The sequence below is a fragment of the Hylobates moloch genome, unplaced genomic scaffold, assembly GCF_009828535.3.
Source record: "Hylobates moloch isolate HMO894 unplaced genomic scaffold, HMol_V3 SCAFFOLD_14, whole genome shotgun sequence".
Taxonomy (NCBI): domain Eukaryota; kingdom Metazoa; phylum Chordata; class Mammalia; order Primates; family Hylobatidae; genus Hylobates; species Hylobates moloch.
Genome location: NW_026652289.1, coordinates 3137887 through 3164935, shown reverse-complemented (window position 1 = coordinate 3164935; position 27049 = coordinate 3137887). Strand labels below are relative to the sequence as shown.

The window sequence follows — 27049 nt, the reverse complement described above, 5'->3', positions numbered from 1 at the left end:
TCACCATCACAACCATCACCATCAACTCCACCATTACTATCATCCCCACCATCTCCACCACCACCACCATCCTCACCACCACCATCACCATCATCACCATCACCACCATCACCATCACCACCACCATCACCACCATCACCACCATCACTACTATTAGCACCATCACCATCACTACCAACATCATCATCGTCACCACCATCACCACCATCACCATCACTACCACCACCACCATCACCATCACTACCAACATCGTCATCGTCACCACCACCACCACCATCACCATCACCATCACCATCACCATCACTACCACCACCTAGCTACTACTCTTGGGGGTAAGGACTGGATATTTCTGGTTGCCCCACATTCTCTCTCCATCCCTCTTCCTGCCACCTGTACTGCACTTCAGAAAGCTGCCCGCTAGGCAGGTGACTTCTCCCACTAGGCTCCTTCTCCTCTGGGCTTCTGTTTGGGGCTTCAGCCAATCGAAGATGGTGGCAGGACATCAGATTCAGGAAGGACAGACAGGACAGGAGGGACCTTCTGACCACATCCCTCCAGGAGCACACCTTCCTGCCAGTTGGCCCCTCCCCAGGGCTCTGACCCCGGTTCTGGCAACAGCTTTCCTTCCTTTGCTTCTTTGGTCCTGGGGGTGCTCACGCCTTCCACTACCACAGGCCCCTTGGCGTTTTTCCCTCAACCTGCCAACACCTCTGAAAATGCTCTTTTCATGAACAAATCTCTTCAAACACCCCCGATGAGTGGGCCATCTGTTTCCTGCCCAGACTCTGAGAGGTGCCTGTCTTGCAGTGTGCCAGGATGGCACACACAGCCAGGGAATCCCAGCAGCACCTGTGCAAGGCCAGCACCACGTCAAAGTGTCTGGCGTTACCCGTGCCCGCAGTGTCCAGGCTGAGCTCAGGGCCGGGGCCTATCTTGGGGCTCTGCAGGAGAGCCAGGCTTCAAGCAGATGGGGCCTGGGCAGGCTCCAGAACCCAGAGGTGGTGAGAAGGCAGGACAGATCCTGGGAACCAGACAGGCCAGGTGATATGCTGGAGGGGTGACTTGCTGTGGGCCCCAGAACCTGTCCTGACTGCCCCAGGCTGTGATGGCCTGGCTGAACCCTGGTGTCCGAGAGCCTTGGAGAGACGGCAAAGAAAGCCCCTGGCCACAGGGACCCACCATGCCACGCCACGCCAGGGCAGTGGGGAACTTCCAGGCTGGCTCCTCTCTCCTGTGCATCGCCCATCTCCCTGCCTCCATCCCCTCCTGATTCCCATCCTGTCCTTCCCCTGCTCCCACCCCATTCTATTTTCGCCAAAGGAGCCCCCGGTTTCCCAGCTCAGAAGCCTCTGATGGGATGGGCATGAGGAGCACCAGCCCCTGCTGTCCATCAGTCATGACCTCCAAAGAAAACAACCTCCAGAGCAAGGGGACAAGGAGGCACCTCACTGCATCCTGGGCTGGCCTCTCCTGTTCCCTTGACTCCAGGACGGGAGCCCAGAGTGGGTGCCTGTACCCTGGGAGGGTCTGCAGAAGCAGGCGGGCAAGACTCTGTCATTTCTCTACCAGCTCCTTCCAGAGAGTCCACCACTCCTGAGCCTCAGGGGTGCCCGGACAAACCCCAGCGCGGCCACAGGCTGTGGTGGGGGGCACTGTCGCAGGCAGGAGGAAACTGGCCTCACTGCGCAGGTGTGGCTGGAAAGGAATCGTGAGTTTCTGGCGTGGAGCCCAACTGGGGCTGAGACTCCACTTTCCCTCCCCTGGGACCCCAGCTCCTTCCAGGGTCTGTGTGACCCCGTTTCCTTCCAGGTCTGGATCCTTGGCACAACAGCAGCCTCAGTCACTCTTCCTTCCTGCCGCCTCTGCAGCTGCCTCCTGCGGTCTCCTTCCTCTTTCTCTCCTGTTCTTCTCCGTAGTAACACTGATAGCTGCCACCCCCAGCCCCTGCTGGACACGGCTGTGAGAGCCATCTGGGGGCAGGTCACCCTTTCCTGGAGCACACTCTCATCTTGGGACTGTGAACTACTCCCAAAGATCTGGGAGGTGTCCCAGGTGCCCCTGACAAAGCCACCGTTTCTTCGGAATCTCATATTTTTATGTGAACAATCCCAGCGTGTCCTCCTCCACTGCCCTATCAACGCTGGCGCTGATGGGCAGTGCAGCCTCCCCGCAGCCTCTGCCTGCAAGGACAGCGCTCCAGGAACCAGGCATCTCCATCCTGCGGCTCTGCCTACCCCTCCCGGCCCATCAGGATGGACACTCGTGTGTATCCCCAGAGCTTAGTCGAGAATGACCTGCAGCGTAGTGGCCCCAAAGATGACCAGGCCCTAATCCTGGCAGCTGTGAAAATGTCTCACCTTACACGGCAGAGGGTAGCTGGGGCTGGTCCCCACCCGGCTGGCAGTGGAGAGGCACCTGGGTTCCCCGGCAGGCCCGGTGTGAGCACTGTGGGCAGGGGAGGGAGGACACCCAACATCAGATGCAACACGAGGGCCCCGCCCTCCACGGCTGGCTTGGAACCGAGGAAGAGGCTGTGAGCCAGGGAATGTGGGTGGCCTCGGGAAGCAGGAAAAGGCAGGGAAGTGGCTTCTCCCTGAGCCTGCAGGAGGAAGGCCGCCTGGCCCACACTCTCATCTCCATCGGCGAGTGGGTCAAGACATCGACCTCCAGAATCCTGAGAATCGATCTGCGTGTTCCAGCCACTGAGTGTCTGGCCGTCTGTTACCGCAGGGCTGGGGAGGCATGGATTGAGCAACAAGTCTCATGGGAATCTCAGTTCTGCCCCCCATGAGTGTGCGACCAGGAGTGACCACAGCCTCCCTGAGCCCGGAATTCTCCACCTGAAACACGGTCCGTGAAGAGCCGGGCTGGCTTAGGGAGACAACACGATAGCGCCTGGTAGGACGGCCTCCTCCATCAGGGCAGCACCTCTGTCCCGGGACACCACCAGGGGCGGGTGGGCTGCAGGGGCTGAGGAGGAGGGACAGGCTGGGAGCCCTGATGAGGGAGAGGTGTCCTCCAAACATGACCAAGGCGTGAGCATCTGCCTCTAGGCAGGGCTCCCAACCTCGCACCCCAAGTGGGCTGCAGGTCAGTGGAGTTGTTGGTCCCACCTGGCCTGGGACTGGACAGACCCCCACCAAGGAACCTCAGGGGCGCCCAGCTCTCCTTGTGGCTGGGAAGGGGATCCAGTGAGCACGCTCTGCCCAGGGTCTTTAAACACAAGTGAGTCTGTCCTCAGTGTTTAAACCCAGCCCCGATGACCAGCAGAGTCCCCTCCCCAGGCCGGGAGCTGTGGCCCTGGCATTGGCATGCGCCCTCCAGCCTGGGGAGAGGGGCCGTCTTGGAGCTCAGCAATCAGCTGAGGTGGGGTGTTTGAGCCGAGGAGCAGAGGGCGTCTGCAGAGGTGAGCTGAGGGAGGCAGGTCAGGCTGTCGGGGGCAGTTGCTGCCAGAAGTTGGGGGCAGCCTGCTGGCGGGGGCACCTGGACGGTGCCTGGGCTGTTGACTGACTCAGGGTAGGTTGGCGGGGTTGGGGGAGCTGCCTTCTTGGGAGGCCTTTGCGAGGATAAAGCGTGGAATGTGGGAGATGACTCACATCTTCTGTTCCTGGGTGGGCGGGGTCGGTGACGAAGGGCGGTCGGGAGGAGACACACGTGGGGTCACACAGTTGGACTCAAACCCAGCTCTTTCCCAGGGAAGTGCCACACTCAAGCTGAGGCTCCCTGGAGCGCCCTGTAGGGACCCCACGAAGCGAGCGTTCTTTCCGCCCCTCTTGGCCGCTGCATTTCTCAGGAGTATCCTTTGAGGACCCTTTCATCTCAATGAAATTGCAGGTTTCCAGCCATGGCCAGGGCTCCTGTCAAGCCCCTCAATTAGCTGGAGTCCTTTGGTGGCCACAGGGTGGCCGGCCCACTGCTGCTGGGGGCCGTCAGGGCAGCCCATCGTGGGAGAGACAATTCTCCGGCTTCCGCCTTCTCTCAGGGGACTGACCTGGTGCTTGCATCATGGAAACTACTTTTAAAAACCCGGCTCCTGGGGAGACAGGGGTGTGGGCTCAGCACTGGGCTGCATACAGCCACCCCTGTCTCCCTGCAGGACCCTCTCTGCACCCCCAGAGCTGTGATGTCACCGTGACTCCCAGTGGCTGCTGAGCACCCGGCGTGAGCCCCTCCTGGCCAGCTCAGCACTGACGCAAATCAAAAGCTCCCAGCTCCCCAGGCAGCTGCCACTGCCCCAGCTGGCAGCCCTAGGCTGCCCAGGGGGAGGGGGGCTCTGGCGTGGGGCCTGCCATTCGAGGTCATCAGCTGCTCTTCAGGGGGCAGCCAGCATGGCTTGTGGGGCTCCCCAGAGGTCAGGGAGAGGCAGATACTCTGAAGCTCTGGGTGGGGATGGTGGCCCCATGAAGCCACAGGTTCTGTCTGCCAAGCCAGCCCCTGCTCGTCTCCCTGTTCCCCGGCGGATGGTGGCCCCTTGGCTGTGGTCACTGGCGGTTTGGCCCAGGTGGCACTTGAAGCATGGCAGGAATTCAGGCCAGGATGCCCACAGGCTGTGAGGCAGGTGCTGTGCCTGCCCCAGGGGTGTGAAGGTGGCACATGGGGGCCATGTGCCATGTGTGGTGGCACATGGGGTCATGCAGGGCAGCCTCTGAGTGGGGGTGAGTGGCATGTGGGCCGTGTCCTATTTCCTCTGGGTCCCTTTATACCTGGGTTTCTTAACAGCAGCCAGTGGGAGCTATAGCTGCTGGCCTCCATCAGCCTCCCAGAGACTGTCCCACCTTTCAGAAGATCCTCGCCGGGGCAGCTCACCGCCACACAGGCACACGGAACGAGGCTTCTGAGAGCCACATGGCAGCCGGTCTGCGTAATGGGAGGCCTGGGGCACCATTTAGGCCCCACCAGACCGGAGCCACCATGGAGATCTCGGCTGCCGTGGCAAGCGCCACCCACCGCTCCACAGACACATGCTGCCAGCCTGCAGGAGCAACCTGTGCATCCTTAAATAGGTGTGTGCGCGTGCACACACACACACACACACATACACATACACATATACACATACACACATACTCATACACAGACACAAACACATACACGCATACACACATACACACACATATACACATACACATATACACACATACTCACACACATGTACACACACATACTCACACATACTCACACACATACACACACACATACACATATACACATACACACATACTCATACACAGACACAAACACATACACGCATACACACATACACACACATATACACATACACATATACACATACACACACATACACACACATACTCACATACACATACACACACATACACATATACACATACACACATACTCATACACAGACACAAACACATACACGCATACACACATACACACACATATACACATACACATACATATACACATACACACACATACACACACATACACACACACATACTCACACACACATACACACACACATACTCATACACACATATACACATACACACACATACACACATACACATACACACACACATACTCATATACACACACATACACACATATACACATACACACATACACATACACACACATACACATACACACATACACATATGCACACACATACACACACACCCACACAGGCGCGCACACACACACATGCACACACATACATATACACACACACGCATACACATGGGCTTACACACACATTCCCGTGCACACCCACATAACACACTCACTTGCACATACATATGCACGCACACACACATCAAGCACATGTACAGGACATGAGCACACAACACACGTGTGCAAAATGTGTGCACACATGTACACAGCATATATGTGTGTGTGCAATGCAAGCACACTTTCACACGCATAACAGCAGAGAGCGTGTCTCAGGATTTTGACCGTTTCTCTGTCCCCTCCATGACACACACACGGTGCAGCTGGGGCTGAGACCCTCTGCCCTGCACTCAGTGCGCATGAAGGAGCAGGGTGTCCACGGGCTGAGAACGGCCACCTGGGGGCTGACAGTAGGGCAGCTGTTCAGGGTCAGGGTGGGTCCAGGTGGGTGGGACGAGACTGGGGTTTAGGACGATGATGTGAGGCCCCCCCAGGGCACCTTTGCCCCCGACAGGCAGCCCGGGGTGAGAACTGGCTCCAGCCACCTTTCTCCGATATGTGAGGCAGACAGTCACGGGACACGGTGGACATGACGCTCTGCTGTGCAGAGAAACCGCTCTGTGTGCACAGCCCAAGTTCACCGGGCAGTCAGAGCTGGGTAAGGATGGGGAACACAGCAGCCTGTGACCTCTCAGCCACTGCAGAGGCCACCTGTGTGGGTGGCCTTCAGAGGGCAGAACCCTCCCTGGGGACTCACCTGCCTGGGGCGCGGCCTGTGCATTCCTGCCTGGAGACAGGAGCGACCAGCCCCCGGCGCTGTTTACCTTCCGCCTGGCGGCCCAGCAGAGAGCCACCACCCTCCCCTCTCCTGGCCTATAAGGCCTTGTCCTGGCTTTGCCCTGGGTGGGGACGCTGCTGTACTCTGCTGACCCTCTGCTCCCAGCAACCCAGGGCCACCGGCAGCTTCAGGGACAACCCTGCCTCTGAATTGGGGCCACGGACACCTGGGTTACTCACAAAACAGGTGCCCTTTTCCATGCAGATAGCTGAAGTGCAGACCCAGAGCTCATGGGATTGCTGGTGGAAACTTCCAGAAGCATGCAGCAGGATTGCCATGGGGTTAGGAAGCCAAGCAACCAGCAGACAGGCAGGTGCATCTCGGTAGGACCCCCCGCTGGGGAGGTCCCTGAACTGCATCTCCTGCTGGGGTCAGGACCAGCCTGCTCCCCAGAGCGCCCCATGTGCTCCCACAGCAGGGCTGGGCTGGCACTCCCGGGCTGGGCTGGCACTCCTGGGCCGGGCTGGCACTCCTGGGCCGGGCTGGCACTCCTGGGCCGGGCTGGCACTCCTGGGCCGGGCTGGCACTCCTGGGCTGGGCTGGCACTCCTGGGCAGGGCTGGTGTCAGCGGGCCTCAAAGACAGGCCCCAGGCCTGGGTGAATCCAGGGGCTCTGGCTGCAGCTCACCAGCCCAGGAAGTGGGTGCTGGGGGTCCTTAGGAGGCTCCATTCTCCCTGTGGGCTCCCCCGCATCCCCTTCGGCTGCCTCCCCACTGCACTAGCCTTTGCAGGTGTGTGTGTTTACCTTTAATAACCTAACCCTTTGGCCCAGGCTCCATTTGCCGACGCACAGCAGGCTGGCGGGCATGCTCCCCACATGGCTGGGCTGGTGGCCATCACCAGCAAGTGTGGACAGGGCTGGAGGGGGGACCAAGCAAGGGCTTCTGCCCTCAGGCACAGCAAAAGTCAGAGAGGCAGAAGGACCCCTGCCCCCACCCCACCTGCTGGGGAAGGTGGTGGTCAGGAGGGGGCTGATCGAGGGTTGCTCAGTCACCCCAAGCTGAGGAGCAGTTGCTGGCACAGCCACCTCGGCCCTCTTTCTCTCTTGGCAGGTAAATAGAGGCCCAGGTGGCCCCTAGACCAAGGCAGACGCCTCTGCTCATTTTGGCCGAGCAACGCCAAAGGCAGCCAAGGGTTTGTTTCCCTGCCCACCCCCAGTCGAGAGTCAATATCCCACACACGCCAAACTGCCCTTTAGTTCCTAAGACGTAAATATTTGCTCTTCCGTTAAGAAAATACTCGGCGGTCCTCCTGTAAGTGCAGCATACACCCCGGTGCCCTTCAAAAGCAAACACTGCTGTTTCCAAACAAGGAGTGCAAGGAGAACGCCTGGGTGGGGGCTCCTGGGGGTGCACATGGACGCTGTGGGCTCTGCCCCGACCTGCCTGAATGTTCTCCAAGCCCAGGGCACCCAGGAAGGAAGCCGAGTTTGGCAAGAGGGAGGCTGGCAGGAGCCCAGGGCCCTGAGACCGAGGCTGGGACGAAGTTCGGGCTGCTCCCCGCCACTTGGTATTGCACAGCTGCCCCCAGGCCCGACCCGGGGGGCAGCAGGCAGGGGCTTCTTCTGGGAGTGAGCCGGTCTCTAGGCCCCCAGCCCCCACCCGACCTTGCCAGAGCAGCAGTCAGAGGGCAGAGAGAGGCAGGACAGGAAGGTCTGCATCTGCGTCCGCTCTGCTTCTCACTGCACATGCGGCCTGTCTGCCTCTCGAGATCTCAATATTCTCACTTGTAAACTAAGGGAACACAGCTTCCTTGCACAGCTGCTGACCTCCCTGGGCTGGACCTAAGCTGTGGCTGGTGGCTGGGGGCCCCAGCTTATGGACTGGGGCGTTTCGTCCCGACAGTGGCTCGTGACCTCATGTCGGTAGGTCGGAATTGGCCATGCTGGGAGTGTTTGCACCACGGGAACTGGCGAATGCTGCGCATCAAAGCCAGGTCACTGCCGACCAACGGCCCTGGTCTCCCAGGGCCCCTCTTGCCTCACCTTGGGGGCTGCATTACAGACCGGAAAGGCTGCTTATGAGCACAGTGCGTGGTGGACCCTCGCTACAGGAGTCACACAAATACACGAGAAAACCAAGGAACAACTGACTAGACAGCTGGGGCCATGCTCTCTCACGTCTCCACTTCTGCCGGGTGTCAGAACTTCCCAGGGCAGGGGAGCAGCCCTTTCCCACAGGCGTCTCTCCCTGCAGAGAAGACACCCCAGAAACCCACACTGCAGCGAGGGCTAGCGTGGCCCCCTGGCTCCCTGGCGACATCACAAGGGCCTCCATGCAAGTCCCAAGTGGTCCATCCGAGGTGCGGGGAAGCCGGGTGCCCGCGCTCTCTGACTGCTTCCTGTAGGTATGTATCAAGCTGCCTGGGAGCCTCTTCGACCTGGGCGGGTGCGTCCCTGTGCCCCAGCCCCTCCGGAGAGGCTCCTCACTCCCAGCTCAAGCAGCCCCTGGAAGTTGTCTCTGATCTGGACCCCGCTCCAGACCACACTCTGGCTGGGAGCCGGGTTTGGGGCTGACCACGTGAGAACTCCCACAGACGTGGGTTAGCGTCTGCTCCAGGGCTGGGGGAGGAGGAAGGGTGCCCGGCCGCCCAGACCCCACCATCTCGTCTGGGCCTGAGGCATCGGCCCACAGAGCCCCAGTTCCCCGCTGCCGAGAGGGTACGAGAAGCGTGTGCCCAACTGGAGCTCAGTGAGGACGAGCTCCGGCTTCCTTCATTTTAATCACGTCTTTCCAGGGGCCTCTGGAGCTGATGCAGGGGCTCCCTGGGCCTCTCTAGGGGAGGGTGTTACTGGCTTATTTTCTGCCAACAGGAGCAAAAGATTAGGCAACACATCACCCTGAGTTGGACGGGGTGGAGGGTCGTGGTCAATCCCGTATCCACCACGTGATCCAATGAGAACAGGCAAGGCCCGGGAACTGTGAGTGAGAAAGCGCTCAGGCCGAGTCACATGCAGCTGAGTGGGGGCCTGTCCTTCCTGTCCTCCTGGATGGAGGCCCTCCCTGTGGGTTCCTCTGCTCTTTCCTGCCCCGCTCCTTCCTTCATGAGGCAGCCCCCCAGCCCCAAGCCTGTCCTGGCCCCATTTTAACCCACGCTCCTTCCTCCTCTGGATCTCTGGCTGTCAGGGAGGCCCCTCTCAAGGGCCTGCTGAGGCTCAAAACACTTTTTTTTTTTTTTTTTTTTTTTTTTGACGGATCTTGGCAGTGGCGCGATCTCGGCTCACTGCAAGCTCCGCCTCCCGGGTTCACGCCATTCTCCTGCCTCAGCCTCCCGAGTAGCTGGGACTACAGGCGCCTGCCAACACGCCCGGCTAATTTTTTTTTTTTTGTATTTTTAGTAGAGACGGGGTTTCACCGTGTTCGCCAGGATGGTCTCGATCTCCTGACCTCGTGATCCGCCCGCCTCGGCCTCCCAAAGTGCTGGGATTACAGGCTTGAGCCACCGTGCCCGGCCAAAAGACACTTCTTTCACTTGCCCCAAGGACCAGGCAGCCTCCCGCCGGGCCTCCCCCTGCATCCCCCCATTCCAGAGGGCTCCCAAGGGCAGAGGCAGCTTGAAGAGAGCGTCTGTGGATGGCAGCCCCGCCTCAGGGGAAGCACACACAGCCTCTGCTGCGCTCGGAGGCTTCCAGCCAGCCATGGATGGTCACCATTCCCCAGCTCGGGGCTCACTGAGCAGGGCTGGGAGATGGTGCAGTGGGAGGCCCAGAGGAGGTTCTAGGTCTACCCAGTACCTGGCCTGGCTGCTTGGGGAGGGGCAGCCACTGCCCCTGGAGGGCCTCTTCTGTGCGGGTGCTCCCACGGCACACACCATCCAGGAATCCCAAGTCCCGGGTCAGGAGTGTGACCACCACCTGCCTGCAGCAGGCTGAGGAGGTGAGGTCTGTGAGCCTTTGCTTCCCGGCCCGCTGCTGACTGACCCCTCTGCCAGGAATGACCACGCTGGACTCTGCAGCTTGGCCAAGATAGCAGTCCCAGAAGAATGTTTCTGAGATGGGATCTTTGTGTCCCATGATCCGGCAGCTCCCAGACCACAATGAGGGGATCAGAGACCACCCAGGTCTCCGTACCCCTTGGGGAGCTCTGGCGTCACCCCCATCTGTCTGTTTTGGGTGCAAAGTGGAGTCCACAGGCCCTGGAACCCACCAGCAGCTTCGGGTGGCTGGGCCTGACCTTCCAGTTGGTATTGAGAGGCCCTTGGGCATCACCCCCTACTGCCACCACGAAACCCTGTGGTTACCTCAACCCCAGGCCATGTGGCTGGGACCCCAGGGCCTGCCTTTCCCACCAGGCCCACTTGCAAAGGCAAAGGTGAACCCCCAACCCTACAGAAAGCAGGCACCCGCACCTTCCAGATGGCTCCCCCACTGCCCCAAAGCACAACTGACTGGTCAGACCGTGGGCCTGAGAACAGATGCCCCATCATGACCCATGCACCAACTCCCAGGAAACAAGCCAGCGGCCCCTCCGTTCCTCTGAGGAGCACACGAAGAGCTTAGACCTTTTTGAATTCTTCTTCCAGAGCATGTGATGGAGCCACACCTCGCTCTTCAGGGCCGACCAAGAGAGGACAGATGTGCCTTGCAGATTCCTTCCCCCTCCACAGTGCCGGCCCCCAGCCCGGCTCTGGCCCTGCTAGCCTGGTGACCATCACAGCTCAGGCAGGGAAGGGACGTCAGGACCCAGGGACCCCAGGACACCCGGTGGGAAGAGGCCTCAAATCAGGCAGGGCCTTAGGATTCTTGCAGTGGAATGTGATTTTAGCGTCTACTTTTGAACAGTCACAGATTGGTTTTCTTGCATATTAGAAAAAAATGTAGGGCATAAAAACCACGACGAAGGATTCTGGCGTTTTTGGCGGAGGCTGAATTCATAGTCAGCCTGAGCCGGCTGAACGAGAAACACTCGTCTTTGGAAGGGGCCTCCGGCCGGCACCCCGTCTCTGGGAGGGGCCTTGCGGTCTCTGCCTTCAAAGTGCAGGAGCATCCACAGATGTGGAAGAGTGGGTGTGGCTTGTGCCAATTACACTGTGTTTATGGACCTGGAAATGGGAATTCTGTTTAACCTTCATGTGTCACAAAGCCTTCTCTTTTCCCCAACCATTTCTGAATGTTAGAATCATTCCTAGCCTGTGGTCAGACACGGGCAGGCTGAATTTGGCCATGGCCACAGGTGCCACCCTGGAGCTGCCTCATGTTCCCATCCTGTGGCTGAAGGACAGACCCAGGACACTGAAGGGGCTCGCCGGGCGCACGTGGCACTGGGCATCAGGGCCTGGGCTGGAACTCCTGTCCCCACCTCGGGGCCCCACCTGGGGGTCTTGGGGTGCAGTGGGCACTGGGTACGGTTGCCGCCAGCTGTATCCCAGCCCCTTCCTACCTCCGCCGCATCAGTAGGGGGCCTCTTGCCTCTGGGGCTGGAGGTATCCCAGCCGGGCCACCATGCAGGCTGTGGGGTGCTGTGTGGCCAGGCCAGGCCCAGAAGGAGTCCCTCCGTCAGAGGAGAGAAAGAGGCCCCACCTAGAGGGAAACAGGGTGGACAGTAGGAGGGGGCTGGGTCGCTGAAGTCCCCAAGGCCGGCTCCTCCAAGGACTCTCAACAAATTTCCTTTTTGGCTTAAAGTTAATTTGAGTTCAGGTCTTGTTTCCTGCAATTCTCAAAATCCTGAAGCTCCACAAGTTTGCCCTCGTCGCCCAGAGGAGAACCCGGAGGACCCAGCCAGGCTCACTGTGAAACAGCTCCTCGGAGCTCATGGCCCCGCAGGACAGGGTCCCAGCCGCAGCGAGGAAGCAGGGCCCAGGGGCTCCAAGGGCGGTGCCCGCACGCACGCCTGAGAGAGCAAATGACACACCCAGAAATCCACCAGCCTACTTGGACCTGCCCTGGGCAGCCCCGAGACACGGTCAGGGCAATGCAGACTGCGTTTCCCTTCGAGAAGCCCGCCCCTCGACGCGGCGAGCCCCGTCCCGATCTGCTCTTGACCTGTCCAGGGCACCACGGCCTTGCCTGGGAACTTGTTGCTGAGCCAAGATGAGCCCAAGGAGCCGGCAGTTGTGCCGGAATATTCCAAAGCCCCAGAGGCTGTCACAGACAGTGACGTGTGATAAAAGTCCCCAAATGTTCCGGTCAGGAAGCCAGTTTAACCCTTCCCGTTTACCCTGCTTGCGGCTGCTGTAGAAACACTATCATTTCATAGCCAGAAATTTACCAACGTCCTGCTGGAAACCATGAATGTGTCTGACAAGAGACTGAAACAGCGGTTGGCAGAGACATGCATAAAAGACCAGTGTCTTGGTTTAATCACCCGGCTCTAAGGTGGTGCTTGCTTTTTAAGGGATCCAGGGGCCAAAGCCGGAGGAGGAGGCAGCCAACTCCCGGGGGGAGGGTAGCCGGCTCAACCCCCTGGAGGCCCTGCCCGACCTCAGCCTAGGAGGCTGAAGCTGCAGCCTCTGCCCACCGCGCCATCCTCGGGAAGGGGCTCCCGCAGAAGGGTTGGCTGTGCCCACTAGGAGCTGGTCCTGCTGCTCACTTCCATGGCCCTGGAGGCCTTCATGGAGACAGCCATTGTGTGCCAAGAAAGGAAAATAAGAGGCCCCCTCCTTCTCTCACCCTTTCTGGGGAAACCGAGGCAAGTGACACCTTAAGTCCCAGGGCGCTCTGTGGAGCAGCTGAGACTCCAGCTTCTGTTTTCTGACTTCCAGGGAGCTGTCTTTCTGGGTCCCTGGGAGGGAGGCCGGAAAGGGCTTGTTTCAGAATGCGGTTGGGCATGTTTGTTTTTCCCAATTCTGCATTAAAATTGTCTCGAGTTGTGGTTCTGGTGACACACGAATGTGTGTGTAGATTGTGCGTATATGCAATGGAGCCAAAAGATCAGCCAAAGCATACTTTGCCATAATTTGTAACCTATGCTTCCTACGTGATGACTGCGGTTTAAAGTGCCTGAGAAAATGTTAATAAAAGGGGAGTTCTCTGGCCATCCGGCTGACCTCGAAGGCCACTACTGAACCAAAGCATGTTCCGGAGCAGGAGCTATCTGGGTCCCCTGAGGACAGAACCCCAAGCTAATTCTCCTCCTCCGCAGACTCACTCTTTCCCGCCCCTCCCCCTTCCTCTCTCATCCTCTCTCCAGCCCCTCTGCTCTCACACACACCCTTTTCCAGAGCTAATGGTGCAGTCCCTCCGCCCCCATCACAGGTAGCCCAGCATCTGGCAGGAGGGGCTTATGGAGAATGATCCCTCCAGGACTTTTGGGGAGGACAGCCCCTAGCGCAGAGGTGCAGTTAAGCCCTCTGACACCTGTCCCCCACCCCGAGACATTCTGTGCCACCCCCAGGTGACTGGGAGCTGTGGATCCCAGGGAACTGTGACCGTCAGAGACCATTGGGACCGCAGGACCGACTCCCACTCAGACCAGATCTGGGGTGAGAGGGGGTGGAGACGTGGGGATGTGGGGGCCCTGCATGGCTCAGGGCTCTGAGGGGACATCGAGCATACGTAACCTATCCTCCGCATTTGGCCTGGGCTAGCAGGGTATGGGGCTTTTAGTGCTGAAACCAAGGAAGTCCCAGGCAGATCAGGACACTGGTCCCCTGCTGGGATGGAAGCCTGGGAGGCCTGTGGGGCGGCGCGTGTGCAGATGAAGGCTGAGGCCCCAAGGCCCCACTATCCCAACAGTGTGCTTGCCACCAGGTCCCGCCCCTTGGTGAGGACAGTGTTGAGTCCCAGCCAGTTCGCTCTGCCCGGGCTCAGGTGGCAGCTGAGAGGGGTGTGGAGGGCGCCTGGCCCCTCACACTGAGCGTGCTGTCCTCGGGACAGGCTCTGCAGAGCCCAAGACACCATCTATGGAATAGCTGACAGCCACCAATATGCCCTGGGTCCCATCTCACCGCTAGCATCACCACACACCCTTCTCCGATGCTCCTCCCTCCCAGCTCTTCAGACGCCAGCAGGAGACACGGTGCCCGAGTGATGTGCAGCGGTACGGGGTCCCCCAGCCCGGCAGGTGAGGGAACAGGGCTGCTGGGTTCGGGGAGGCCCCAGCTGAGGCCGCCTGTCCAGGCAGCCGGTAAATAGTTTAAACCCTTTTTTCCTCACTATAAAAATAATACATATTCATTGACAGAGAATTTGAAAATTAAGAACATTACAAGAAACAGAAGGAGAAAAACCCACCATATATTCACAACACAAAGAACACCATCAACATTTTGGAATGTTTCCTTCCAGCGTTGCCTGTTTCTGTGCATTTCAAAAACATAGTTAAATAATGTCTCTGTGTGTGTGTGTGTGTGTGTGTGTGTGTATGTGTGTGTGTTCTAGCTGGGTTTTCTGAGATTCTGTATTTTTGGCATCCATTTGTCACAGGGCCAATTGCATTCACCATAATTTTCTTATTTTCTGTATTCTTGATGCTCTGGCGTTCAAAGACTCTTGCAGACTGTCCCTTCCAGAGCTGGCTGATCTCAGAGCCAAGACAGCGCTTGGCCTAGAGCAGCCAGTCCTGTCTATACCCCAACCACCCGCTTCATCTCACTGGTACACCAAGCCAGCATTTTCCCTGCCCTAGATGACCCCAGAGCCAGGCAAGCAGGGACAGCCTCTACACCCCAAAGTCCACCAGAATTGTTCGTGCCAGCCAGTCCTGAGCCATCTACCCACCTGCCCTGCCTTTCCCAAGGAAACCCCAAGAAAGGCTGGTGCCTGCTCCTCCCCAAACTAACTGGCATTCCCTGCCCCTGCGAGGCGTGGCAGGGCCCTCTTCTTGTAAATATCAAAATATCCTTTCTGGGACACGGCCTCTTTGCGTTGACACTCAGTCATACCTCTGTAAACTCACTGCCGGGTTCGATTTTAACCCAACATGTGCGTGTGTGTGGTGTGTGTGTGCATAAGCTTAGCTCACGTCTGTTGCTCACCACTGTAACCATAGGGGTCTCCAGTGCCTCCTTTTTCAATGTAATTTGTAATGATTGTACGGCATTCTCTCCTATGGATATACTCAAATCTCTCCTTTTGCTATATTGGATTTGCTTCTGTGCATTTTTTAATTACCCTGAGATGAATCTTTTTCTGCATCAATATTTTGCCATAGCTTGGGATCTTTCGTTATGTTAGAGGATCAGAAATAGAAGCCCAGGATTGAAGGAATGTTTTGAGGTTGCAGATTCACGTTGACAACATCCTCTAAAAGTCTACCTGCATGTATGCTCCACTGAGGATGATCAGTTAAATAAAATTTCGCCAGTTCAACAGGGAAACTGTAGTGTCCGGATGTAAATTCTTTTGTTGACTAATGAGGTCGAACCTTCTTCCTGGTGTTTAGTGGTCCCTTATATTTACATCCTTGAGAACTCCCTACTCTTGTTCTCGACCTGCCTTTCAAGTTGAGGTATGTTTTAAGAAGGTAAACTGAGGCATAATACACTTTTTAAAGAGTTGACTTGAGCAAACCACCATTCATGAATCGGGCAGCCCCACACCAGAATGGATCAGGAGCTCCACCAAGGGAACACAGGGGCAGCTCTGCTAGGACAGGCGCAGACGTGAAGCAGAGAAAGTATCTGATGGGTCGCAGGTACGCCATTGCCTGACGTACGCCAGAGAAGGTATCTGATTGGCCACAGGCATGCAGTTGAAGCACATAAAGCAGAGAAAGTATCTGATTGGCTGCTAGCAGGCAGAGAAGGTATCTGATTGGCTGCAGGTATGCAGTTGCCTGACGAACACCAGAGAAAGTATCTGATTGGTCGTAGGTACAGCAGTTGCCTAAGGCGAAGCAGAGAAAGTATCTGATTGGCCACACGTACGCAGTTTCTTTATTGGGTCCATCCCATTGGAAAGTCCCTGGTTATGTAAGTTTGTTGGCTGCCTCTGATTGGTGGAGCTTAAGTTCTGTTTCTCTTTAATGTAGACATTTACAAGAAATAGCTCAGTTTCGCTTACCTCTGCAACTCAAGCAAGGGTGAGGTCACTTGCGAGGACTGCCTGGCACCAACCGCTTGGGCCTCTTGGGGCCTTGTCTCCAATTTAATGTAACAGGCCACTGAGACTTCTTTATTTCCGTTTGGAGAAGTTCTTTGCTTATGAGGGGATTGTTACGGGTTGGATTACGTCTGTCTCCATCCCACTCCCCCATTTATATGCCGAAGTCCTGACCCCCGGTACCTCAGAATGTGACTCATTTGGAAATAGGCTTTTTGCAGATGGAATTGGTTAAAAGGAGGCCATGCCGGAGTAGGCTAGGCCCCTAATCCAATGACCACTGTCCTTCCGAGAAGGGGAGATTTGGGCAGAGACAGGTGCTGGAGAACGCGTTTGAAGAGGGAGACAGGGACCGGGATGCTGCTTCCACCAGCCAGGGAATACCAAGGGTCCCAGAGGCACAGAGAGAGGCCTGGGCAGACGCAATCCCCCAGCCCCAGAAGGAACCAGCCCTGCCAACGGCTTCATCTTGGGGGTCCAGCCTCCAGCAGCACAAGAGAGTGAATGTCTGTTGTCTGGACCCCAGTCTGTGGTGCTTTGTGCAACAGCCGCAGGACACCCACCGGTCAAACCTGACCAGCCGGATGGCTGCCAGCGTGGTCTCAATTTTCTCCATGGGGGATGGAAGGCAGCGCTGCTCCCCTTTCCTGGCAAGGCCCCTGAGAGCTGGCCCTGCACGGTTCATGTCACAGAGGGGCCCGGTCCACCTTTTCTCCCCAGAGAGGAGCTCTAGGCAGTTCCTGACAGCCCAGGACAACATGACGCAAGCAGCCCTCGGTCCCAAGTCCCCTCTGTGACACCCGCTGCAGGTGCCAGGCAGCTGTTGGGGGGCGGCTGTTGGGGAGCCCGCCTGAAGGGCTTCCAGCCACAGCAGGTGAGGGTCCCTCAGTCCTCAGGGATGCATCCTGGATAGGAGTCCAGGACTGCAGCTTCTGCTCACCTGGTTGGGCAAACTGAGTATTGGATGAGGGCCCCAGCATCAGGAACGGCCCCCAGCACAGAGGATGCGGGACGAGAGTGGTACTGGGCATAGTGGAGTTTCAACAGACAGAGGTGGAGGCCTCGGGCCAGCACAGCCCTGGCAGCCTCAGGGGCCCCCAACGCCACTGGGTCAGAGCCAACAGGACAGCCTGGTCTCACGCTGAGGCCACAGCAGGGCGGGCGTGGGGCTCACTCCCTGCACATTGCTTGCACCTCTGCTCTCAGCCCCACGCTTTGTTTCTAGGGGCCTGGAAGCTGCACACTCACTTCCAGAACTCCCGTGCCTACGGGCGCCTCAGCCAGCTCTGCCGCAGGAGGAGGGGCAACGCTTCTTCCTTCCCGTTGGCATCGGTGGCCACTAGGGTTAGGGCAGGTGTCCTCACCCTGCTGCAGGTGGTCCCTCCGGTCAGGGCAGGTGTCCTCGCCCTGCTGGGGGCAGCCCCTCTGGTCAGGGCAGGCATCCCCACCCTGCGGGAGGCGGCCCCTGGGGTCAGGGCAGGTGTCCTCGCCCTGCGGGAGGCGGCCCCTGGGGTCAGCCCCTCCGGTCAAGGCGGGTATCCCCTCCCTGCTGGGGGTCAGGGCAGGTGTCCCTGCCCTGCGGGAGGCAGCCCCTGGGGTCAGGGCAGGAGTCCCTGCCCTGCTGGGGGCAGCCCCTCCAATCAAGGCGGGTATCCCCTCCCTGCTGGGGGTCAGGGCAGGGGTCCCTGCCCTGCTGGGGGCAGCCCCTCCGGTCAAGGCGGGTATCCCCTCCCTGCTTGGGGTCAAGGCAGGTGTCCCCGCCCTGCTGGAGGCGGCCCCTCACCAGCACATCCAGAGCCAGCTGCAGCTCTAACAGCTCGGCAGCACAGGCTCCATGGGCAGGAGCAGCTCCTTTCACCAGGAGCACCCTCCTGCCCTGGCCTCCCCCAAGTCTGCTTCTCCCTTCTGCTCTTCTGGCACCTCGGTAGCTGATTCCTGGTGTTAAAGCTCCTCTCTTGGAACATCTAGACCAGCTGGTTTTCCTTATAGGACCCTGACTGGCAGACCTACTGCCCTTTAGTGAAGTCAAGAATGAAAGAGCACCCCCAAGCCAGGTATAGGCCAGATTTGCTTCTGTGACATGTCCCATGCGGACCCACCTGAGTGTGACTGCCCCTTCCTACTGCAAATACAGGTGAAAGCCCCAATGCAAATACAAACACAAATACAAGCACAGGTGCAAATGCAATCGTAAGTTCAGATGCAAATGCAATTTGCAGCTGCACCCCTGAGGCTACCCCCTCCCCACCACAGATGCACACGCACACATACTGACATATTCACACACACATACTGGTGCAGCCCTGCAGCTGCACCCCTGAGACCACCCCGTCCCCATCGCAGACACACATGCACTCATACTGGCATATTGCAGAGCACTGTGTGCTAGCATTGTTTTTAACTGCAAATACCTGAACTCAACCTAGATTTCCATGGATAGTTATGAACCTTCCAATGGGCTGCCACTCAGCCGCGGGAAAGGCTGGGGCTGTGTGGCAGTGGAGAAAGAGCTCTGACGCGTGGCATTTGCTGAAAAAAGCAAAAGTGCAGAAGAGCACGAGCGGTGAGCCCCCACCTCCGCATAGAGGCATAGACAGTGCTTGTGTCTATTTGCTCATTAACGCACAGAAGGATGCACACCGCGGTTGGCTGTGCTGCTTGTCTCGACGGGCGGGCGGGGACCGGGTAGAAGGAAGGCTTCACAGAATAGATACCCCGCGGTGCCTTTAGAACTTTGAAGCATATGCCACTCTACAAAATACATGCAAAAATGTGCTATTTATTCAAGGACTGAACTTGAGTAGCATGATTATTTCACAAAAGACCCCGGCACTCAAGGCAGGCAGCGGTGAGCAGGTAGCCCCCTCACCGAACACAGTTGGCCCAGGCAGCGATGGGCAGGCAGCCCCCTCAGGGTCACAGCCGGCCCAGGCAGCTTGGAGCAGCAGTGGGAAGACTCCCTGCTCACTGTAGACCTGAGCTGAAGCCAGAGGAGCCAGGCTTCCGAGCACCGGGGACCCTGAGGCCGCTGGAGAGGGTGGGTCTCCCACCCCTGGAGGCCCCGAGAGACCTCGTCTGGGGCTGGCGCCTATGCCTGCTTATTTGGCCATAATGAATGGGCACTCCCTGGAGCCAGGAAGACTGCCTCGAGAGCCACCTCTGGGACACACTTTAAAGCCACACTCTGGCCACAAGGGACGCTGGTGATCCAGTGCTCTGCAGAGCTGCCTGCTCGGTGTATTCATGTCACCTCACTCCCGGCCAGCCAGGGGAGGCCGGGGGAGCCCCTCGGTGACTAATGTCACAGCTGCCAACAGGGACAGGCCCTGCAGCAGCCTGGAGGCTGATGTGTCCATATGAGCGATGGCCACCAGCAGGGGCTGTGTGGAAGGACAGAGCTGCTGGGGCCTTGGGGAGACAAGAGACCGGCTGCCGCCTGTAACTGCTGGCCTGGCTGCAGTTGGGTGAGGTCTGCAGCCATGCACTGGCCACCATGTTGCACAGGAAGAGGACTTCTCACTGGTTTCCACAGTCTGTGCACCCTGACAGCGGGTTGTCTACTGGAACCTGGTTCAACGTCTCTTGGTTGAAACCTTGGTGGTGCCAGGGCTTGAAAGCCCTTCCCCCTGGAGGGCTCCCCTGTTGGCTCTGACTTGCTGTCCTCGGTAGGTGAGCCTTCCTGCCCGTCCCGCCAGCTCGAGGCCCACAGCCCCTCACCCCTCTTCCCGGGAGCACCCTGACACGGTCACACAGAGACCCGCACCGCTGACTTACGGACAGAGAAACCCGCATTGCTGACCCTGAGCACAGGTGGCCTGACTCCTGCACAGACCACCCCCCCGACCCCAGTCTCTGGGCACACACTTCAAAGAGCCTGCCAGGGTTAACGCTACTTCAAGAAACCGGTGGCCTGGGAGTCTAGAATCTTCCGACTATCAGCGGTGCCTGCCTGTAGGAGCTCAGGCCCTTAGCAAACCCCTAGGCTCTGCGCTTTCCCACAGGGATTCTTCAGCACTAAGATTCAGCTTCCAGCCTTTCATTGGTTGTGTATGTCTTTCCTGGCCCAAATAATATCATGGTGGGACACTAGATAGGAGCCTGTCCCCAAATAAATGAGTTGCAACAGTAACTAGTCACTAGTAATTAAACACACAGAGACAGACTATTATTATTATTATTTTGAGACGGAATCTCGCTCTGTCACCGAGGCTGGAGAGCAGTGGCGTGATCTCAGCTCACTGCAACCTCCGTCTCCCAGGTTCAAGCAATTCTCCTGCCTCAGACTCTGGAGTCGCTGCGACTACAGGTGTGCACCACCAGGCCTGGCTAATTTTTGTATTTTAATAGAGACGGGGTTTCGCTAGACGATTTACCCCTTTTAAAAATAATGCACTTGGCTGGGCGCAGTGGCTCACGCCTATAATCCCAGCACTTTGAGAGGCCGAGGTGGGTGCATCACCTGAGGTCAGGAGTTCGAGACCAACCTGGCCAACATAGTGAAACCCCATCTCAAAATAATAATTTTGAATCTCGCTCATCAGAGTGAGATTCCGTCTCAAAATAATAATAATAATAGTAATAATAAAATGCACTTACAAGGCAATCAGCAAAGCTAGACCGCCATCTACTCCCACCCCAACACCTTTGAGAAGAAAGATGCCCTCAAAGAAGAGGGGTGTCCAAAAAGGGCAGGACAAGGGCTCCCCAGGCCACATCGCTCTGGGACGTGGGGTGGGGGCTGCAGGCTCTACACAGCTTCAGGTTCCTCAGGGCCCCACCATACACTGACTCCAACAGCCCCTCTGCACAAGGAGACAGTCTCCTGCATGTATGAGTTATCTCCTTGCTTGCCTAACAGGGTATTATAGCTTTGATGTCTTTCATCGCTGGCACAGAGGTTTTTTAACATCCATCTTCGTGGCCTCCTGGACCGGTGGCAAGCATCCCAAGCTCTGCTTCACAGATGAAAAAGCTGAGAAGTTAATTAAACCGTTGGTTGTCCCACGCAGAGTCAGCTTTGGGGCTGGGAGCCACCGCAAGACCTGGCTCCCCATGACACTGGCTGAGCCCAGAAGCAGCTGAAGGTTCCAGGACCCTGGGGGCAGCTCCCAGGCCGGCGAGGAAGAAGCCAGGGTGAAATTTGTGGAATGGATTTGTTTCCACTCTTGGAATTCGTGATCACTTTGCTCCTCTGAGTCTCTAGGAATTAGCAATTGTGCCTATCGACCAAATTAAGGTGCAAATTATTTGTATTGTTAAACGGCTCCAATTATTACTTGGAGAAAATTTTGCACTTCAATTAACAAAAGGACACATGGGGCAGTTTCTGAGCAAAGCCAGATTTTATAATACTCAGAAGAATGAGGTCCAGCCCTGGGCCTTGCCGCCCTCCTCCTGGCTTTTGGCTCAGCCTGTCCCCTGGCAGTGCCAGCAGCTTATCCGCAGGTCCCCGAGGCCACCCATTCCCTTCACACCAGGGGTCTCCCCTCCGTTCTTTGAGAAGCGGGAAGCTAGATGGATCCATCTCAAGGGGGATCCCCCAGAAGCAAAGCCTGAGAGAAGAGCTCTTGTGAAAGTGATTTATTGGGGGAACGGTCTGGGTTTTATGGGGTGAATTGCATCCCTCAAATTCCCATGTTAAAGCCCTAACCCTCAGTGCCCCCGAATGTGGCCGTTGTTGAGACAGGGTCTTTCAAGAGGTGATTAAGGTAAATGAGGTCACTAGGGTGGGCCCGGATCCAGTATGACTGGTGTCCTTATAAGAACAGGAGGAGAGGACACACGGCGATGCCAGGGGCCTGTTTGCCCAGAGGGACAGCCCTGAGACCGGGCAGCAAGAGGGTGGAGTCTGTGCGTCCTGGGGGCTGGGTGGGGGAGTGGGGGAGAGCAGCCTTGGGGGCCTGGATCCTGGACCTCCAGCCTCCAGATGGTGAGAAATCAGGTCTGCTGTTGAAGGCCTCGGGGTGTGCTATTTCAGTTTAGTGGCCCAAGCCAACTAAGACCAGGGGAAGGGGCTGGCAGCCAGGGAAGACGGCTAAGCCAAGATGTGGGCGGGAGGGGAGCGGCGGCCGGGTCCTGGGGCTGGGAGCCTGAGCTGCATGCCAGGCGGGTCCCCTCCCAAAGACTCACGGCTGTGAGCCCCTAGCAGCTTACGGTTGCAGTGGGTGATGAGTCCTGGGGAAAGGGATGGGAGCGGAGACCCTAACAGCGCCTGCCCATCTGCATCGCATGCTCAGCCAGCAAGATCAATGCAGAACTCACGGAACAGCCAACCACCAATCACCGATCAGCCAACACCCTGGCAGAATTATCTCAGCATCTGGATGTTGGCACCACAGGGACCTCAGGCTGCAGAGAACAGGCCGGCCTATGAATGGAGACGGTGCCTGAGCTCGTGGCTGCAGAGGACAGGCCAGCCTGCGAGTGGAGACGGCACCCGAGCTAGCGGCAATGTTGCGGCGAAGCCAAGACCAGCCCCTGCCCATGCCCAGTTTCCCCAAGGCCCCGTGTCCTCGGAGAGCGTCTCATGGCTCCGGGCTCGCTGGCTTCTAAGTCTTCTCCTTCTGTCCTTCTGTCTCAGTCTCAGCCTTCACTCTTCCTTCTCTCAGGGAGAAAAACAAACCTCTGTGGCTGGCATTTGCAAAAGGGAGAGACTCTTCCTGAGGAAATAAAATAGATTTCAGTCAATGAATATGCAAACCTGAGGCAGGCCAACACCCAGGAGTCAGGGCTGGGAGATATTAGAGCCCAGCAGCCCCCTGGCCGGACGCCCACACAAAGCCCATTTCAGCCAAAGGTATCAGGTTGTTCACGTGTAAACACACACACACACACACACACACACACACACACACACATACACACACACGCACACACAATAAGCAACCATTTTGGGGGGCAAGTACTGAAACTCAAAACTTGCTAGCTTTCAAGACCTGAATTCAGCTGCAGGAGACTTATCCTGGCTTTTACATTGCAGCATGGTTTTTTGTTTTTTGTTTTTTGTTTACATTTTTTAAAAATCAGGCAGCCTCCAGAATCACAGAAGATTCAGAGAAACTCCCAACAGCATGGTATTTTAAAGCAGGAAACAGGTCTTGGCACTTTTTTGACACCATGGAGTCCGGAGTGGGTGGTGGCCATCACGCTGGGTGCAGACCAGAGAGCAGAACCTGGGGTCTGCAGAAAACCTGAGCCAGCACCCAGAGTGGCAGGGGAGGCCGTGCGAGGAGAGCCAGCCTTCCGGAGAGCTTGGAGAGGCTGGTGTCATGGGGGAAATGAAAACAGGACTTCAAAGAGGGATCGGGCAGAAGCCCCTGCAGGGAATTTTCTGGTTCCTAACCTGGAACAGGCACCGGCTCCGAGGCACACGGCACACAGCCTCTGCCTTCACCATGTGCTGTCCACACGTCCCGAGCCCCTGGCTCCCAAAAAGAGAGTCACCTGCCCAGCTAAACCCACACCCCAACCCTCCCTGTCACTGGCTGCTGCTGGGGATCCATTCACCTAAACCCCATGCTGAGCAGAGACCACCCTGCGCTCTTGTAATGGATCCTCATGGCAGCCACTGTGTGAGAACCTTTCCCCGCGGTGTTATCCCAGTCACGTGAATCAGGCTCTGAGTGAATGCATGTATTCCTTGGGTGCCTACTTAGAGCAGAAGGAAAGCAAAGATGCTCACCGGGTAGCCAGGAGCGCTGCTTCCCTGCCCATACACCATGGTGTGTGTGTGAGCTCAGGGCACGTGGGCACACACGTGTCTGTGGTTCCCACAGGAGGAGCAGGGCCCTCCTGAAACCCAAGAGCCACATCCCCGGGAGCCTCGGGCAGATAAGAGGGAGGCACCTGGGAGCCGGAGACAGGGCCACCCCTCGCGAGGACAGGCTTTCCCGCCTCACTTCTGTCTTGGCGGCATTGATGCCACACTCATTCACCTCTCCGTGCCTTGGTTTTCTCACCCATAAAGTGGGGGCTCACTCTGCCTGCCCAGTTGCCGTGCAGATTGAGCCAGGCCTGTACAAGCCCACGTGGGGACCCCTGGATGACTGTGCTCTCCCACCTCCCCTCCCACTCTTCCCGCTGCAGGACTCCGCACGCCTGGCCCACCTGGCCCACCGTCACCCCCTGCTCTCAGTCTCCAGGCACAGCCAGGTGTGGGCGGTGCTTGGCGGGCCCAGCAGTCGACCACAGCAAAGGTGGTTCCCAGGTCCCTGTGTATTGGGGGTCCCGTAGCCCCATTGACTGGGGGTCTTAGCTGGGCCAAGGCCATAGAGCAGCGTGGCTGGTACTCCTCTTCCATCCTCTGCATCTCTGCTTCAATTGCAAACAACAGCCACAGTTCACATTTGGATCTGTGTGGTGCCCTTCGGTTTAAAACCCCTGCCCAGAGGCCATCTCCTTTGAAACTTCCCAGGCAGGTGTCAAAACGATCCTCCCTCCACATGTCACAGAAATGCAGGGGCAAGAAGCCTGGGGCCTCCAGGAGGAGCTGCGGGCTGGCCCCACCCACAAGCAGCTGCGGGCTCCCAGTCACAGTGCTCTGAGGACAGGCTTCTGTTTCCCACTCCCCGGTGAGCGGGCATCACGAATGTCAGTGCCATGACTGGCCTTTGTCCTTTGGATAAACTCCACGTGGAATAGAAGGAAAGATGGGAGCATTCTAGAACCTGAGCATCTTATAGGAAGGGCACTGTTCTCACCGCTGATTTCCAACGTCCAGGGCAGAAAGATGAAGAGATATCGTTTTCCCTTAAATGGGAGTGAAGGACAGAGGCAGCGCAGTGGCCGGTGATGGACAGACCCGTGTCTGCTGGCAGGACACCCCGGCTGCCTCCGCCTCACACAGATAGAGCAAGCAGTCTTCTCTACGACGTGGCTTCTTTAGGACGCAGCTCGGCTGCCCAGATCCCTCCTTAGTTTTTAGTTCTCAAGCCCTGTAGGGTGTTTTCGGTCACAGTGGTTTGGGCTGTGGTCCTGATCCTCCTGTGGCCGTGTTCAGGAGAGCTGCCTGGGGCCGGGACTTCTGGAACAGACACTGAGCCACAGGCCAGCCTGGCGGCTTGGGTTCACCGCAGCCTCTTTGTGTGTCATGTCCTGGGATCGGCCCATGCACGTTCAGATGACACTATACATATAAATAACTTGTAGCCGAGAATAGGATGGGGTGGGGAGGAGGGGAGGGCAGAACGTACCACAGCAGCAGAAGTCACTGTGGATGCCTTTGCGGGTTGCGTGGAAGGTTTTTAAACCCAGCCCTGCCGAGCAGCCCTCTCTTGTGCCGGGAGAACGATGGGGAGACAGGTGGCGTTCAGCCTTCATCACTGGAGCCGTTCCTTCTTCTGGCCCCCCGAGGGCCTGTTGATGATCACACTTTGTCTTGCTTCAGGGGTGGCCCCTGTGACCCCTTAGAGGTGCAAATCCAAGGCAGCAGAAGCCGCTTGCCAGGCCAGTGCCCGCCACTGCTTCATCCAGGCGGAATCACGGCTCAGAGGGTTCCGTCCACTTTCCAAGGGAAGCATGCCCACGGGGTATCTCTTCCTGCGTATTTTCTCACGACCTTTCCTTACATCCCAGGCCACGTCTCTCAACACGTTGTCCCCGCTCTGCCGTCACACATGGTGTAATCCGCGCCCCCCCAACCCCCCACATCAGCTGCTCAGTGAGCCGCACTCACAGTCACAGGCCCTGCCGGCGGCAACCCCACCTCCTCCCGCCCAGGCAGGAAACGCTCAGCTGCACCATCTGCTCGGCTCCTCAGCCAGCCTGGCTCCAGGAGCCCCGGGGGCGAGGCGGCCGTGGCGTCCTCCACGTCTGTGTCTCCCCGAGCGTCAGCCGCCCCACGCTGTCTCTGGAAGCTTCCGGAGTACCCAGGCCTTCTGCACTCCACGCACTGCATGTGCGCCTGAGCCGCTGTCTCAATTTTACAAAACGGAATCTAGCAGTCCATGCACTCAGGGAGGCGGCTGGGAGGATTTTCTGGCAAACTAAGGGTGTTCTTTCCTGGCCAAAAGTCTTTTGGAAAATGAATAATCTCTTCCTAATTTTCTTGACTAGGAAGATGGGTTTTTGCACAGTGGGTTTCTTGAAGGGAGGCAGCTCTTGAAATTTTGTTCATAATCAGACATGACAAGGGTGATCCTATAATCTACCGACCCATCTGAGCCCCTTGAGAAGAAAGGAGAAGGTTGTTCATACACGTGCCGGGACCACAGGCGTCGCTGGGCCTGTCCTGGGCAAACTGATGTATGATGGCCGCCGTTGACCTTCATTGTGGTCAGCCTAAGTGACCTTAGCGTGCACCTGCCATGATTTCCTGGAATCACTCTCTGGGTTCCAGGCTTCTCGGCCTGTGGTTTTGGGGCTGGTTTCTCTGAACTCTCAGATCCTGGTCAGAAGTTTGTGGGCAGATTGGTGTCTGATGAATGAGGGCCACTCATTCAAGAAACCAGCGTAGCAAATGGGAGGTGGTGCGGGGTCTCCCTTCGAAGCACTCAAGCCCACTTCCCTGCCCCCACGTATCCTGATTTTACTTTGAAATTTCCAGTGGATGAAATAGTGCCCACCATGTGCACGTGGGGTCAGGATCTCAGGCCC

At 57.6% G+C, this 27049-nt stretch overlaps 1 protein-coding gene and 1 long non-coding RNA gene across 2 annotated transcripts in view; both read right to left on the bottom strand.

Moving 5' to 3' along the window:
• The window catches only part of LOC116482382 (putative uncharacterized protein encoded by LINC00322), a 21782-nt gene extending 4566 nt beyond the window's left edge, over positions 1–17216 (bottom strand). Inside the window, 1 exon segment of the mRNA XM_058427838.1 lies at positions 17020–17216. Within this exon segment, the coding sequence (XP_058283821.1) occupies positions 17020–17216 (197 nt within the window).
• A 4471-nt stretch (positions 17217–21687) lies between these two features.
• On the bottom strand, positions 21688–26013 carry LOC116482092 (uncharacterized). Its single transcript, XR_004251766.1, has 2 exons — positions 24563–26013; positions 21688–23115 (listed from the first exon to the last, which is right to left on the bottom strand). It is a non-coding gene; the product is annotated as an uncharacterized LOC116482092 (long non-coding RNA).
• Between the last annotated feature and the right edge of the window lie 1036 nt (positions 26014–27049).